The sequence below is a fragment of the Emydura macquarii genome, unplaced genomic scaffold, assembly GCF_026122565.2.
Source record: "Emydura macquarii macquarii isolate MOO-44397 ecotype Brisbane River unplaced genomic scaffold, CSIRO-AGI_Emac_v2 contig_1644, whole genome shotgun sequence".
NCBI classification, from domain to species: Eukaryota; Metazoa; Chordata; order Testudines; family Chelidae; genus Emydura; species Emydura macquarii.
This window is the reverse complement of record NW_027131781.1, coordinates 17,977,084-17,994,415: the sequence shown is the minus strand read 5'-3', so window position 1 is coordinate 17,994,415 and position 17,332 is coordinate 17,977,084. Positions and strand designations below refer to the sequence as shown.

Here is a 17,332-nt window from a genome sequence, read left to right as displayed (position 1 = left end):
AACTAATTCTAATATTTGAATACTGCATTTTCCCTTAACTTAGAGGGAAATTTCTTACAGATATTCTCATGGATATTCCAACCTCTTGAAGCAGCTACACACATTGTTTTGCTATGGTAAATGCTTTTCAGAAAAAAGAAACAATAAATAAAACAGAAGATCCCTTTGAAAATATTGTGTGTGTTGACAACATTCTTGAACATGGTGTAAAATATGATGGGTTAGACACTTCCACTGTAGTACTCAGCACATGTAGAAATTCCAAGCTTCATGTTTTCAAAGTGGCAAACAGTGCAAAGATATGGCCACATTTTTTATAAATAAACTTTTGTTTTCTTCTTTGACTCAAACTTTAACTGTTCTGTCACTATTGAAGCTGTTTACTGTCTCTGCTGTTTTCTTACGTAAATTCTCAGTCCAACTGGTGCTATTATGCATGGTCCTTGCTAACCCTGATGTTTGATGTGAATTATTGACTCGCATATTCTTTCCAGATGTTATAAGTTCCCCAAAGCCCTCTTGATGAGAAAAAGCATATGCAGATCTTCTTGAGCTTGTTCTATACACCCGATGCATGTGGCTCTGTAATGGCTTCTGCTTCCTTCTAACCCTCTGCAACTTCCGAACCTTAGAGAAAAAAGTTTCCATTTATATGTAAAATTATTTTGGTGTTGTAAACTCTGGCTAATTTTTAGATCTCAGTAATATTGGTATGCCCTTTATAATGAAAAAACAAACAAAATTGAAAAACAAAAACAAAAACAACAACATAGGTGAAAGAATTTCTAGTAGATTCGAAGTAAAAACATGTGCTGAAGCATCAGTGGAATGTTAGAGAGGAACCGTGTTGTGCTGGGTTGAACAAAGTTCATGGGGAAGATTCTGTGATATGACTCTAGAGGAACAGCACAGAACTTGCAGTCCAAGGAGATGGGACTAAAATGGCTTTAAACCACCTTTATACACTCCCAGTCCTGGGGCTTCTGGCATAACTACAACAGCTCTGGGGCCTGTTTGAGTTATGAAAGCTTCCATGGGCTGCCCCATGGGCTGTAGCACGGCCTGGAATCTCTGCAGTGCTGCAGCCCTGCCTCCTATGCCAGGGTTTCTGAAGAGGTCCTTGGAAAACAGCCTTCTGGCTGTCTTCCCCAGTGCTTGTACTGGGAATACTTCCACAGCTGAACCAGGGCTTCTAGGGCCCATTTATGCCCTTCCGGGCCAGCGATGTACAGAGGTCTGAATGGGGGCGAAGATCTCGCCCCTAGAAGCCAAGAGTTCTAATCCTAGATCTGCCACTGACTGTGTGGCCTGGGACAAGTCACTTAATCTCTCTGTCTCTTTTTCCAAATCTGTAAAATAGGAATAATAATATTTAGCTACATCAAACATCTGTTGTGAGGAGTTTTTAGTTAATGTTCATAACAGAACTTTGAAGATGTGAAGTGCTACGTAAGTGCTGTTAAAAGCAGGGGGCCTAAAGCTAATTCGCCACAATGATGTCACTGAAATCAGAGAATTTAAGACAACATTTGGATCATTTTGTCAACTGCTTTCCCCTCCCCCAAAAATAATCCTTTTAAAATTTGAAAATAAACTTCTAGTATATGCTGTGTGATAGAACTGTGACCTCACCTGACATTCTGTTACACTAAGTTTATACCCAATAATTTGAATGGCTCTTAGAACACAATGGGGATTATTATATTGCTTGATAAATTACCATATAGATGGAATATAATTAAAACATTTATTTTTTTCATGTATTTTTGTGAATAGTGAAAGAATGGCACAAAACAATCTATTTGTTGATACAGGTTTGGCATGGATTAGAGTTACCTGGATTTCTATCCCAATAAATTTTAACCAGCAATTTATGTGAACTGTCCCTCTAAAGACAATGGCATTATTCACATGTGCAAGGTAAGCAACATTTGGGCCACACTACAAACTATTAAAAATATCAACTGTTGAGATGTAACATCACTTATTATTCTCTCTTAAGAATGTAAGACCTTGGGACATATTATGCTATCAGTAATTTGCTTAAAAAACACGGGCACAACATTGCTCGTGTATTGTAACTTCTTTTAAATTTATAAATAAAAAGTAAAAAAAAAATTCTGACCCAAAAATCTATAATGAATTAAGTATTATTTTTAACTTCCTGCACATAAGCAAAGATTCAACATGCCAATCCATAGAATTGATGGTGATGCTTTGAGAGGAATAATGGTATATTTTCCCACAGTAGTTTATGTAAGAACTAAAAATTCTGTCAGTTTGGAAAAATTTTAGTTTCCTCTATATCGGGGATGAAATGATAAGGAAAAATTCTTACATTGTAGGATTAAGTCATACCTGATCCGTTAGTGTTGGATTTAAATCTTCCTTCAAAAATCGAAATGTTATTACAGGCATGACCGAAACCACAGTAGTCAAGAGAATGACAAGCCAAACACTTATCTGGCTGAGGGAATTACGGGCATTTCCTATTAACGCAAGAAAATGAAACATATTTGTTAGGAGTACAAGGCTGCTGTTAATAATTTGCAGTTGTGAGACACATTACATTATCTTTTCTTAAGGTTAACATGTTTATGTTACAAAAATACTTGAATTTTTCTAGACATACAAATGCTTACTACTGAAATTAGAAAATTCTTTGACAGCATCTAAAATTTGACATAATCCAAAAATGCAACATGGACTCCAAAGGTGGATTAAGTTAGTGGCTGAACTGATGAACACAAGAGCAGCATGGGAAGATGGTGCTGGCACTGCTATTTTTTTCCCTTCATATCAGATTGCTCATCTATTTTTGAACTGTCAGATAGTTTGGTTTCTGCTCAAATGGCCAGGTGACAATTTCAGATTTTTGGACAATACTCTGACCACCTTATTCTTTCACATATGAGAGGGTTATATTCAAAATATCTGCTCTGTATTAGGCTTTTATTCTGAAGCACCATCAAATGATATCAATCAGCTTAAAACTTCTAATGCCACATTACCAGCGCTGTCCTAGACAACAAAGGATCCATATCCAGTTGCTTGTTACCTGAGCCATCCAATACTCATTTAACCCACACTTTCATTAAAAAATATACACATTTGCAACCCATCTAGTTAATTATTTTCATTTATTTAATACTACTCTATTTTTCCCTCCCAAATTACACTCAGGTGCTCTGCATTGAATAGCAATTTTCTGTTTAGCATGAAGTATGGACTGTAACATCAAAATGGTCCAACCTACACTACAGACCAATCACAGTGGCATTATTTGGCCCAAGAGTGACTAGATTTCCAGTTGACCATTTAGCAAATCTGCCAAGTTTGTACTGCTGGGTTTGCTAATGGTATCCCATGGACTAAAATGATTGATCCATTTGTGCCATCAAAAACGTTCTATGTCATTTAACCATCAATCTGATTATCAAGATTTCCAAGCGTATAAGGGAGCATGACTCTATCTGCACCATTAAAAAAGGTTTATATTCTTTTGGGATCTGGCAGACACACTTTCAGGCTAGCAATGTTCAAAGTCTGACTGGAAATACACAAAGTGTAAGCAATGTAGGAATGGAATTTGTTTATGAAGATTTTTCTCAGGTTTGGCTAGTGAAAGGTATTCCTGTTCTGGAGGATTTTCCTGGATGATTCAAACCATATCACACTACCAAATTCCATCTGGCTCCAGCTGTCCTTATTGGCATAAACAAACTCATCTCAAATCATCAAATAGCTTTGGAAGTTCCTTGATGCTTTGAGCCTTTAGGAGTTGTTAAAAAAAAAGAAGTTCCACTTCGTGTAGCTTGCATTTGGCTATCAAAAATACTTTTGAAAGAACCCAGTCATCATTTGACTTCAGTGAAGTCCTGCTGGGGCTCAGTAATTACTGGAGTGGCCTTCAGCACAGCCGCAGCACAAAGTACATCCTCTCAGCAAATTTGTTCGGATCCCATTGTGCACAGGAGTTTTGTGGATCCCTGGGATAGTGGGGGTTCTGACTAGTGCACTGAGCTTTAGTAAGAGGCTAGAAATCTAAAATGTAAATTTCTCTTCACTAATTTACTCATTCTGTTTATTGTTGTCAAGGCCTCTCAACACAGCTGGAGTGCTTTTGTAAACTTGAAAAGCATTAACATTACTTAAGCAATATCAATTAAATTATGTAAAGTTTCCCTCCCACATCTGTCATTCTTCTATGCACTTACAAGATCTCACGCTATACGGATTGTGGCAAGTCACATAAATATTGCTGTATTATTCCATACCACATAAAAGACTCACCTACATAAGGAAAGTGGCTTGGGAATATATCAAAAATCCCATAACTGTGCATTGCAAATAAAATAGCAAAATACACAGCTATACTACCCATGATGAAAAAACGATTGATGGCAGTCCAATAACTGGTATCCAAGACTATCTGCAAATAAAATGAGATGAAACGTTTTATACCAAGAATTTTTAAGGGTTTAGAAAATATTCTACATATTTTATTGAGTGAAGTGTTATGTATCTAAACAGAAGAGGATTATGGAGTTTTTTAAATTTATTTTAATACATTGGTCTGGATCTGTTTGATACTTTTTAGTTTTTCCCATCACGTATTCTCTCTCTTTCTCTTTTAATTTGTAATAAAAAATTTAATTGAAACATGCACCAAAACTGAAACAAACATATTCTATCTCCTCCCTCATGCACACACAGTTCTTAGGAATTTAATTTAACTTTCAGATGAATTGTATTTAAAAACACTTTTTAAATGGGCAGATTAATACATATGTCTCAGATTGTGCACATTCAAGTCAGGGTGCAAGTTTTCTGGTATATTAAAGTCGGGGTGCAAGTTTTGTATCTTCCATACCATAAAAAGTAAATTTAGGAACCAACAGACAAATAACAAACTAGATGCCACCATGTGGCTCACTTCAGGACTCTGTTTTGCATGTTATTGTGTAGGGAGAATAATTACTTCAAAGTAGAGGTAAAATCTTTTCTTGGACTAACTTCTGCTGGTGAGAGAAACAAGCTTTCAAGCTTATACAGAGCTCTTCTTCAGGTGTGGGAAATGTACTCCAAGGACATTCTACACTGCAGTTAAAAACCCACAGCTGGCCTATGCCAGTTGACTCAGGCTCACAGGGCTCAAGCTAAGAGGATGTTTGATTGAGGCTCTAAGACCCTGAGAGGTGGGAAGGTCCCAGAGCTCGGGCTGCAGCCTGAGCCCAAATATTTCACTGCAATTAAACATGGCATGGGCCAGCTGCACGTTTTTAATTGCAGTGTAGACATACACAGAGTGTTACAGCTAAGTGCACTAAATGCCCAAATAACAACTGTGTCAGAGTGAAATGAGACAATCACTACACTCTTGAATGAACTCTCACAGAAAAAATGATAAAAGACAAAACCACCCTCTGACCTGTGGGTGAACCCTTTTCCCAAAATGATCACTCTGTATCTGACTACTCAGTCCTCATCCTCAAGGGAATTGCACAATACCTTCAGAAGACAAGACTGGGAGCTTAAATTCATAATTTTGCTTGACACTAAAAGTCATGGATTCAACAGAGACACTGGATTTATGGCTTTTTACAACCATCTGCAATGCACTAAACTCTCTCCATCATGACTGGAGAGTTATTAATAGGTCTTGAATAGTCCCTTGAAATATGTGTCAACTGTTTAAATAAACAATCTGTTCCACCTTGTATTTAGCTGTGAGACTCTGAGTACATTTCCCAGACCTAAAGAAGAGCTCTGTGTAAGCTCAAAAGCTTGTCTCTCTCACCAACAGAAGTTGGTCCAATAAAGATATTACCTAACCCATATTGTCTCTCTAAGACCAGGTCTACACCTACAGTGCTGCAAATGTACCTATGCAGCTGTGCTGCTGCAGCGCATCTGGTGAAGACACTGTATGCTGACGGGAGAGAGCTCTCCTGTCAGCATAAAAAAACCTCTTCTGCCAACAGCAGAGCTTCTCCCGCCGACATAGCACCATGCACACAAGTGCTTATTTGAATGTAACTCATGATGCTCAGGTGGTTTATTAACACCCTGAGTGACCTAAATTACACTGACATAGGCTGTAGTGTAGACAAAGCCTAATATCTTGGGACCAATCCAAATACAACAACACTGCATTCAGAATAATTGGCAGAGAAGGAACAAATCAGTTCCTTCAGCATCAGCAGTTTCTTACATTCGTTCCTTGTATGCATATGTAGAGTCAAACAGAAGTGAGTAAAACTCTCATTATGAAACACCAAAACGGTGTAAAACCCATCTGGATTGCAGTTTCATCTTAAATGAGAATTATCCTAGAGTCAACAAAAGTTTGTGGAGGTTCTTCACTCTTTCACAGCAATCTGGAACAATTCAAGAGTCTGTGCTGAAACCATGCAAACTTTATCATTTTTGTTCCAATTTCCTATGTGATCTGGGTTCAATGGTATTACAAATTCAACACAAAACTCAGGGGATGTAAACCACATGAATCAGTACTGAAAAAATACTTGACATGAACTCCTGCGCACCAAAACTCACTGAACTCTATAGAACTCTAATATAAAAAAAGTATAACAACCCCTCTATTCCACCTACACAATGGCTGATTTTACAATACATATAGTAATCTATGCCAGCATCAGTGAAATTAGAATCAGGCCTAAAATGTGGAAGCTCTTTTCTGAAGGCTTTATGATGTTTAGGAACAAATCATGAAAAGGCAGAAAGAATGACTTTGTGATTAATTCAAAGAAATAGGAAGTGAGAGACCTGGTGGTATGGCAGGCTCTGCTACACACTTCTTTGGGTGGCTTTGTGCAAATCACAAATCCCAGATTCCCTCTTTGTAAAATGTGGTTAGTACCACAGCTGTATTGTCAGTCTCAAGTCAATACATTGCTTTGAGATCCTAAGAAGGAAGGTACTATACTATATAAATGCAATTCTGCTCTGCAGTGCAGATCATTTTGAAATCCTCTTTCCATTACATTATCCAATAAATATGAACTCTGTGAAGCTTCTTGCTTTCTTTAATGAACTTGGTACTTAAACTGAATTCTGACCTTATCTTGATTTATGGTTCACCAGCATTGCAGTGCTTAATCATGTAACCACTACATGAATTCATTACAAGATTCCTTATCAAAAGCACATTCTGAATTCTTGAGTAATTTGTGAAAATTATAGCTATCAACTACAAATAATATATTGCCAGCTTGTTATGTCAGTGTGAGCAGCTGTTCAGTCCCACAAGGTGACTCCATATCTAAAGAAAAACACAATACAGCACTCTGAGTAGGTATTTAACTAAATGCTTCCCTGGGCCCCCTGGGCAAGGACCCAAAGACTGACAGAAAGGGAGCAATCTAGTAAATACTCAGTTCCAGAATCTAAATTATTCCCTCCTTCCTGGCAGGTCAATCTAGTTTGGCCAATGTGGCTACTTCCTATCAAAAGGTCAACTGTCCCCAAAGCCACCACTCTAATCTCTGCTCTCTTTTCTTTCTTAATTGCTCTCATCAGGCTCCTGTTCTCCTGGGAGACCTTCAGCAGCCTTTCCTGGAGGTCAATATCTTCATGCCAGACAAGTAAGACAAGACATAGTGAGGCAGGTTCTCTTTCTTAATTTCAGGGGAAATCTTTAACTTTCACCACCAAGTCAAGTTTGGGATTTGCCCATTACAATTCTTTGCAGTCAGCATTAAAATAACTCACAAAGGGAATGGTTTTACCTAATGGAAAACTATCATGGGGTAACCGGCTGTGACAAATACATTTATTACCATCCAGACTCCCTCAAATTGTTTAAGACCTCAATGGGATCAGTAATCTCAGATAAATCTTTGATTACTCTGCTCTTTAACCTATACTCAAAAAAATGTATCATACTGGTGAAGCTGTTTCTAAGAGGAGGGACATCCTAGTTTAGGACATTGCATATTTGTATGTGAATTTTAGAAATTGTCTCAATCGCCTCCAACCACAAGTGTAGGTGTCACTTTTAGCAGAAATTTCTGTGTTTAAAAATGCGAAAAAATACTGAAAAAAATCAAAACCAAACACAAATCTTCATTATTACCTGAACACTGACTACGATCACTAAAGATGTTGCAACTGTGACAGCAAAAGACTGGTAGTCAGCAATGTGTTTTCCATTTTCACCAGCTGTGTTATAAAATGCTCCATAAGGGATGAAGAAAAGGGCAAAAGAGGTATAGATTCCATGTGCTATGCAGATGAAAAATTTGCGTTTATTGAATAGTAGATTTAGTTGCCCAGGTTCGTAGAGTTTTGCATAATCCATGCTATTCTGCTCATTCACATCCTGTAACAAATCCATTTGGATAACATGTTACTTTAATAGTGTCAGAAATTATTAATGTTTGTATGCCACAGAGTGATGAAAATGTCTGTGCCTTTAATAAAGGGAAGGAGGAATTTCCTTTACTAGAGTGTATTCTCAGAACTGAAGTGAGCTTAGAGCTAGGAGAGAAGGTTTTCTTTCCTGCTCTATCCCATTAACACTGCAAAGGACATGGAATATGACCATATCTGCCATGACGTGGAGGGGTCTCCAATAAACATGCATCCAGCACAGTTGGCTTCTATGCTATGTTCCCACTCCCCTGGCCTTGGTATAGGAAAACAGCAGGGGCAGGGAAGGGTCACAGACAGAACATGGTGCACTCCAGTAATCCTTAGCAGGTGGACAATCTATTGCTTCTCTAAGGCTAAGGCTTGTACAGAACTAGTCAAAGACTCATGAGCCCACAGTCAGTTTCTTAAAGGTCTACTGCCTGATGCTGGGGCCATTTGGGGGCTGGCTTCCAGCATAAATTAGAATAGCCTGAGGGGCAGATAAATAAGGGGGATTTAATTATACAGTATTTGTATTTAAAACTGACTTGTTAACGATGTTATCAACACCATTTACTGCTTCCATTTTAGACATTTAAGACATGCTATAAATAAAATAAAATTGTACCTGGTCAAACAAACCCATCGCTAGTACAGGCAGCGAAGTATAGACAATGTTGAAGAGGGTAATAAACCACTGGTCATAAACAGTCTGAAAAGAAGATGCAGTTAATAAAGTGAAGTGTCATTTTCAAAACTTTTTACTAATATTATTTGGCACTCACAACAGGAGGCTTTACACTCACTCGTCATGGACAGGATAACTGAATTTTGAAAATAGGTAAAATAATGAATATCTAATAGTTTAGTGATCTGCTTTCTATGCAAGGAGTTATCAAATAGTATTTCATATCATACTTAGTTATGAAAAATGGGGTAGCTGGCAAATGTACAATATTTATTTAATAAACTGCTTGGTTAATGTATTATTTCTCTACCCCAGAAAAAGGGGTGAGTTTATACCCCAGTCTGGAAATGGCACAATGACACAAAGGGAGAATTATTGAACAGCAGTGTCAACATCCCAGACAATCTCATATTCTTTACTACACATTTGCAAGCACACTTGGCTGTTTGACAGGGTTCAGGCTTGTGGTATGGGGAAGGGATTTGGCCATCCCACATTCAAGTGAACTTCTCTTGTAACCTTTGAGCAGGCTGGGTACATCTTAGCTCATCAAGCAGGAACAATGTCTGGTTCCAGCCCAGGAAAAATGGCCAAGTCTGAAATAAAGGTAGAAGCTTGAAGATCTTCTACAAGGATCCATTTGGATTTATGCCCGATCCTTCCCAACAGCTTGAAAGCACAAGTCCCCATTGTTAAGCTTATACAAATAAACGTGCAAATCCATGTAGTGATGAGGGCCTTCTTCTAAGCACTCTTGTTTTAAAGTCGCACGTCATTTATACTACTTTTTCGTTTCCTTTATATGAAAGTTATAAAACTATTTTCATTATGAGAAGTCTGTCTTGCAGAAAACACAGTATAGAATACATAAGAGGTGCCCTGCTCCATCTGTTCTTTATTTGTACAATTACCAGAAATACATGGGAGAAATGCAGAAGGAATTGAACATACTTGAATATATAGTGCTTCTTTCTGTAATTTTAACCACCCACTGTATCTGCTAAGGGCTTTCCATAACTATGTCACAGGTAATCAAAACCTTTGAGGTTATTATAATCCTTGAGACTAGACTAACAGTCACATGCTATTTTCATATTTTCAACTGTGACTTGTATATATTGTTTGGCATAATACAAAGTTGTTGTTTTTTATAAAATATTCATGGACAGGATAATTGTTTCCATATTCTTTTAAGAAAGCTTTCCCTTAAATCCCTGTAGTGTTGACAATGGCATATTGTCATCAGATAGTCTCATTTCTCAAGCAAACAATGCCAGTAGTTGCAACTGTTTTGATTCATAACTTTCCTAAATAAGGCCCCAACAAATGTTCTGAGACGAGCACTTAAAAATCCGTGTCTTCACTGATATCCAAGAGTCCACTTATGTGTACACAAAAGTGTAAAAGGTTGCAAAAGCACAGCACAGAACAGTAGCCCTAATCTTATGCACCCTATGTGGATACTGGAGCCCCACACGGGGAGCCTGATTCAATTCCCACTGAGGTCTATGATACACTTTCTAGTGACTTCTGTGGTAGCTTGATCAGGCCCTAAAAGTACACACCCATCTCATGAACCAGGGCGCCATTCCTGATAGTCTTGTCTGACTCTAGCAGGCTGGGGCAGAGATTAAGATGTATGCATTTTAGATACTTACATGGCCTCCATTACCATGATATCTAAGCACTTCAGTTTTTGCTGTACTTTTTTTTTCCAATATCCCTGTGAGGTAGTGTTGTATCTTTGCTCTTTACATGACATTAAGAATATGAGGAAACCAAACAGACATGGCTGGGTTTCAACTAACCATATTCTCTAATATAGAAACATATAAGGTCTGGCTACATATATAAACTGCTGCTCTGTGGGGTGGTTTCTGCAATAGAGACAGAAAAGTCCATTAGAGAGCTTTCAAACTATTTAAAAGGATACTACTCAATCCCTATTCAGTAGGGAAGTACTATTATCCCCATTTTAGAAATGGAGAACTCAGGCCCTGCACTGTGCTTGGACTGTTGATCTCTGGCTCTCTTTCTAGTTTCAGGTACATGTACTGGGGTTACTAGAGGCAACAGAGAGATTAAAATGAATGTGAGTGGGAAGAAAGTTTATTACAACTTCAGTTGCAGGCAGAAGGCAGTGCTAGGGATGTGTGTGTTGTGGGGATGTAGCAGTAGGAGAACCCAGTCGTAATCATGAGATATACTGGGTTCTGCATGTTAGTTTATGAAGGGCTCAACCAGACTGTCGGGAGACCATGAAAATCAGCTAAATATCAAGGTCCTAAAATTGAAACAGCCCTAAAAAATGCATTCATAGGACACTTTCTAATGACTTTTTTTCCCCATGATTCACAAACAAAACTAGATTTTGTATGAAAAACCCATGTTTACAGAAGATAAGAAATATTGACAGAGAATTATCATGTTTTCCATAACTTCCCCCTTCTAACAGATTAAAGGGTAGAGGAGGGTAACACACTGACATATAACATTGAAATATAAAATGAAGAAATGCTAATGGTTAGATTAAGAGCTTTGATAGCTATATTTTTAATGATTTGCAATTATGGACAGTGAATGAGTACAGCTGAGATAACACTTAGGCCAAGACCTTGCTAGCATAAGTGCGGTTTTGCCAATTCTTCTTTTGCATAAAATTGCTAATCTACTTAAAATGATGATATTGCTGAAAAGACAATGCTGTGCTAGAAGTTTTGGGGTGAAAACAACAAGAAGCCTTTTTTACTGGGAAGACCTAGGGCAAGGTGACACAAAAAATACTATGACACCAAAACTGCAAAGGAAGCAGAAAAAATACAGAAGTTGGGTAATTGAAGCTTGCACATGCATAATATGTGGGTAACCTAAAACTCAAAGGGTTGATGTGTTAAAAGCCAATTGGATAAAGATTACTTAATCTGTAATGTAGAAATGTAGACATGAACGTAGGCCTACATTGGAGAAACACCAGACCAGAAACAGAAGGACGGGACTCAAGGACCAGATCAATAGATCAGGGGAGATGACAACCATCAGGAAATATTGGAGAATTTTCCTGTGCTCTATAATGTGGTAAATTGGGCCCTTTACCAATTACATTTGTTATTGTCTGGCATAAATATATGTCCAGACATTATAAGTCATAATAATTCTGTCTGAAATTGTATAAATAAAGGCAAAAATTGATCAAGCCGAAATTGGGTGGACCTGTGACTCAGATTCCCAACTTTTGCTCCCCAAAACCTAGAACTTTCTCTATCACTGTTATGGACATATCTCAATGTTTGAGCCCTAGTTCAGTCATACCAGAATGTCTGGGAACTGACACAGAATATTGTACAAAGCTCAGCTGCCTTGAATTTGGACTGGATACTATCCCATGAGAATGTCTGATCCCACAGAATTGTTGTTTCTCTCTGGTTACAGCTGAGCCAGAAATATCCTAAAAACTTAGTATTTCCTTATTTATACTTCTGTTTCCAGACAAAACCAAGATCTGCAGAAGCACACAGAGTTTGAGGGAGAAGGTAAGAGCCATTTGCTTTGTCTGATGCAGTTTGCCCATCCCTGTTCATACAGAGATAGTTGGGAATTTTTTGACAATTTTTTTTTGGTCAGAAAACGTCAATTCATCATAATTGAAACTTTGTCAGGAAGGTTTCTTGGGTCCAAGACAGAATCCTCTGGCTGAGAGAGAGAAAGACAGTCACGCCCATAGATGGGACACTCACTTGGGATGTGGGAGATCCAGGTTCCATTTCTCATGGCAAATTAGTCAGAGCACAAACTTGAACCTGGGTCTTCCACATCCCAGATGTATATCCTTACCTGTGGGTTATTGGCTATTCTCACTCTCCCTCTCCCCTCCACCTTTTAATTTTTGAAAGATCTCCTTTTTGTTATGTTACAGAATGAAATCAAATGTCAAAACATAGAAATTTTTCACAAAATTCTTGTTTTCCAGATAGCTTTAACTGCATCCTTTTCCATAATAAGTAGATTTGAGAATAGAGGACATGCAGAATTTTACACTGAATAGGTCTTGCACGGGACTCCAGGGACTGTTTGCAAACCCATAAACAGGAACCAAATCACTCACACTTGAAATTAGATCGAAAGTAAAATACGAGTTACAATCCACCAACAAAATGAGAACACCACCATCCACAAGTGCAACCAAGTCTGCATCCTAAATCACCTAAAAGAACATCTCACAGATCCAGAAGCCACTGTGAGAGGAATATATTCCAGAATTCATATCTGCAGCATGCAGCCCACCTACCAGTCATCTTGGCTGGACCAGGCTAGAGCATATCATCAAAGAGCAACAGTTAGTGATCAAATTCAACAGTGGCAACAATAATGTGAGGCAACCCAAAGCAGTAAAGAAATACAACACATCACTAAGTAATTATACTGCTGTTTTAAAGTCAACATTGCACCTAGAAAAGTATATTCTGTCTATATCTGTCCAAATGTTTTCAGCTGTAGTGTAGGTTACCTTAAAAGCACATGAAAGGAAGATACAGATGTTCTGACTTTTTTTTAGGTCCTACTCTAGATATATTACATTGGCTCTTCAAATGAAACAAAGAATGGAAGGAGAGAAAAAAAGAGGGAGAATACTATAGAGATTTTCATATAATCAGACTGTGGATGAAATCCTGCACCCATTCCAGACAGTAATTTTGCTACTGAATTCAAAAGGGCCAGCATTTCACCCTATGTTTTTATTAAAAGAAAACTCAAAACTCTAGTGGAGTAAATCTATTTTCTTCTCCTAATAAGTCTATCTATTTCTCTTCTGTGGGGAATGGGTAGACTGGCACAGGGAGTGCCCAAAAATAGTTACTGTAGTTTGTTAATCTGTTGTATCATGTACTTGTAGGTCAAAACTTTCCAGTTTGAGTGCCTACAATTACATTCCTAAATCCACATGTAGGCACCAAGGTATATGTGTCTTGGTTTTTTGAGCAAGTCAGTGGAATTTGTGGATGCTTAGCTTCTGTGAAAATCAGCTACTTACATTCAAGTGCTTAAGCTTAAATTCCAAAATCCACTTTGTAAAATGTCAGACATAGTTCTTAACGTATAATCTAAGTCCTCTATATTCTTAATTGAATAGCTACTATGATGAGATGTAGAAAATCAGGAAATAGTTTAGATTCATAAATTAAAGTAAAGCAATCTAATTTATTTATCTGAGTATTCATAAGGTGTCCATCACTGCAGGGTACAGGCAACTTGTATATAAACTAAGAGAAGCATCACTACTATACAGATGTACCCCATCCCTCATGTTTGTTTTTCTGCATGGGATTGTTTTCACTCATTTGTCTCCAGGAGAAATATTTCAAGCTCATTCTGCAACTTTTCATTACTGAGGGAAACCTAGTTGAGTGAGAGCAGTCGTGCCTTCAAAGTAGCACGCTCTATCACCAGTCCCCAAACATTGCACTTTGGGGACAGTCAGAGTTCCTAGTGAACATGGCTGTTGTTTCAAGTCACAGAGAGGATCTCTGATGTAGGTAACCCACTAAGGACTTGAAAAAATTAGGACCAGGACTTTGAAGTGGATGGGGATTCAGTGTAGAATGTGGAACACCACCGTAATGCAATTTTGACAAACTATCTTACCAAGAAGGTAGACCAGTCCATGCTGAACTAAATCTCAGCTTCTTCCAAAAGTCCATGTAATCCATAAAATGGACATTGGATTGGGAGTCAGGAGACCTGGATCTACTGACATATCTGCCATTGACCTGCTGTGTGACCTCAGTCAAGTCAGTTTACTTCTCTGTGCCTCTCTTTCTCCTTCCAATCCTTGTCTATTTTGCCTATTTAGAATGTAAACCTTTCAGGGCAGGAATTATCTCTTACTGTGTGTTTATACAGTGGCCTAACACTATGGGGTCTTGGCTGGGGCCTAGAAGCACAACCATAATACAAATGATAAAAAAACTTTTGGTCTAGTGTGTTCTGGAAAGTATGAGGCCAAAGGCCAAGAACTGACAACCACCTGAATGTAGGACAGAAGTGCAAATCTTAGAGTTTTTCTGAAGAGAAAATAAAAGATTGAAACAGTTTCCAGTATACTGACACTTCAGCTGGTGGCCCCCAGTCATACAGATATCGCTGCCATCAGATCACTTAATTTCCTTTCCTTGTGCCATTTTACACTTGAATTTTATTCTACAGACTTCCATTTTTGGAGAGGTCATGCAAGAAAATCCCTCCACAAGTTCTTCCTAAGATCCACATTCAAGCAAAGCCCTCCGCTTTTCAACATTATGTATTTTTAGTGCATCCCACAGGGGGTTGAGAGAAATATGCAGAGTTAATAAAAAAGTCTATTATTCAAAACATAATTATGGAAATTTGTCCTCTATTTTGAATCAGAGAAACCTTAAGCCTTTACATCAAATTATGTAAAAACCAAAATTAAAATGTATATTTTATACTGTTGAGAAAATCATTTCTTGCATCTATTAAGTTTATAAAGATGAGCCAACATGGCAAAGTATTCATGAGAAGAATACTGATGTTCTAATGTTCAATAAAAGCTTTCCAACACTATGTAGTTCTATAAATCATACCAAATTTTATGTTTAATTGCTATAATTATGAAACGTCTCTCCTTACCCAGAAATACAAATGTTGTTTCCCAAGGCTCAGACTTTTAACATATTTTTACCATTATTCGTGTTTTTATACAATTCCTGATCCTCTCTTTTTCTGGAACCATGACAGCAGACCTCAATAACGGCTTCTCCTTCCAAAGTTGCCACTGCATGCTTCTTCAGACTAGGGCGCTGCTGCTGCAGCCCACCTTTCTTCCCAAACCCAGTATTGGGTTTGAAGAGCCAGTACTAGGTAGGGGCCTGAGGCCCAAACCCTCCTCCTGACATCATCCCTCAAAATAGACAAGGGAGACCTACTTCCCCAATGTCACCCTCTTCGCCTCATAGAAGGCTTGCCCACCTCAATAACCAAAGGGTTACCTACTAATTTCCTAACTGACCCACCAGTGGACCACTAGAGGAGGTCCCACTGCCCATCTGAACAACCATCCAATAAGCCAAAGGTCATAAAATGACCTGCTTGACACCAACACTGTTGCTGTGAGGCACAACTGCCTGGTATGGAGAGCTAGTAAAGGCTTCCTGAAACACTAGAGAGGCGGAAGCATGCTGGGTCAAAAGGAATGGGAGTGGAAGGATTGATGGATTTGAGGGGGAGGGTGTACACTTCTGCAGGGAATGGCAGTGCAGAAAGAGTATTTACCCATAGAATGTCACATGTATCACCAGCTGAGGTGAAAGATTTTGAGAGAGCCCCTTGTTATGCTTTCAGCAGCATCTTACTATAATGTGGTCCTCCAAAACACAGATTCACAGTGGAGCTGCAGTTACTACCCTTTACCCTTACCTGACAGAGAGAGACCCAGATCAAAATCGCCAGGATATTGGGTAAGCATTCAAATATACAAACAAGCATTCAATAAACATGTGAATATGAACTCAAATTCAAATAGGAGTAAAACAGTTTTTTCCTTGCTCAAAACTGAACACTGATTAGCATAGATGATACTTTTCAATTTATGCATATGTATTGCCTCCCTACCTCTGGACAAGGGTGTTTGGGAAAGGGCTGGTTCTTCCAGATGATAGACAGAAGATGGAGAAACTTAAAGGGGCCTCACTTCTCTAATTCAGTATTCCTAACTAACAAATCTGAAATGATCAGCCAGAACACATCATACTCAGGGCCCACTGGATCAAAAACCCATGTCCCCCACTTCAATTTGAAGGTGAGATTCAATCTCACACAACAACCTCCCCTAACTGCCCCAGAATATAATTAAAATAAACAAACAAATTAATATAGGGACTCTACTCCTGGTCCCCTTGGCTGTCTCTGACAGCAGCTGGTTGGCATTTACTGAAGGCCTTGGGCTTTCAGTAACTTCTGCAGGTCAAACGTGAGGCAATAGAAAAACCAGGATTTGTTGAAGGACACAGGGAGTTCCCCATGCCCCCAGGCAGCTTCGCAAGACACCTTTATGTTACCTTACTCTTTTACTAGACCTTAGTCAGGTTCAGTTGGCTTGGCATGGAGCCTGCTTATGTGACTTGCAGAATTTATAGATTTAAGCACTCCTGACAGCCACATAATCAAGCCTCAGGATTTAGCCCTAAAGAAACTATTTACTGTATTAGGACATATGGTTCTCTTTTTAACTTTAAGCATAAGGCAGCATGGCCT

General features: G+C 38.4%; 1 protein-coding gene across 1 annotated transcript in view; it reads right to left on the bottom strand.

Annotated features, from left to right (window-relative positions):
• Positions 1–345: 345 nt before the first annotated feature.
• Positions 346–17,332, bottom strand: part of ATP8B4 (ATPase phospholipid transporting 8B4 (putative)) — a 113,798-nt gene continuing 96,811 nt past the window's right edge. Inside the window, exons 24-28 of the mRNA XM_067556123.1 lie at positions 9,005–9,088; positions 8,099–8,344; positions 4,294–4,432; positions 2,359–2,489; positions 346–627 (exon numbers count right to left, since the gene is read on the bottom strand). Of these exons, the coding sequence (XP_067412224.1) occupies positions 346–627; positions 2,359–2,489; positions 4,294–4,432; positions 8,099–8,344; positions 9,005–9,088 (882 nt within the window). The remainder of the gene's footprint in view (positions 628–2,358; positions 2,490–4,293; positions 4,433–8,098; positions 8,345–9,004; positions 9,089–17,332) is intronic.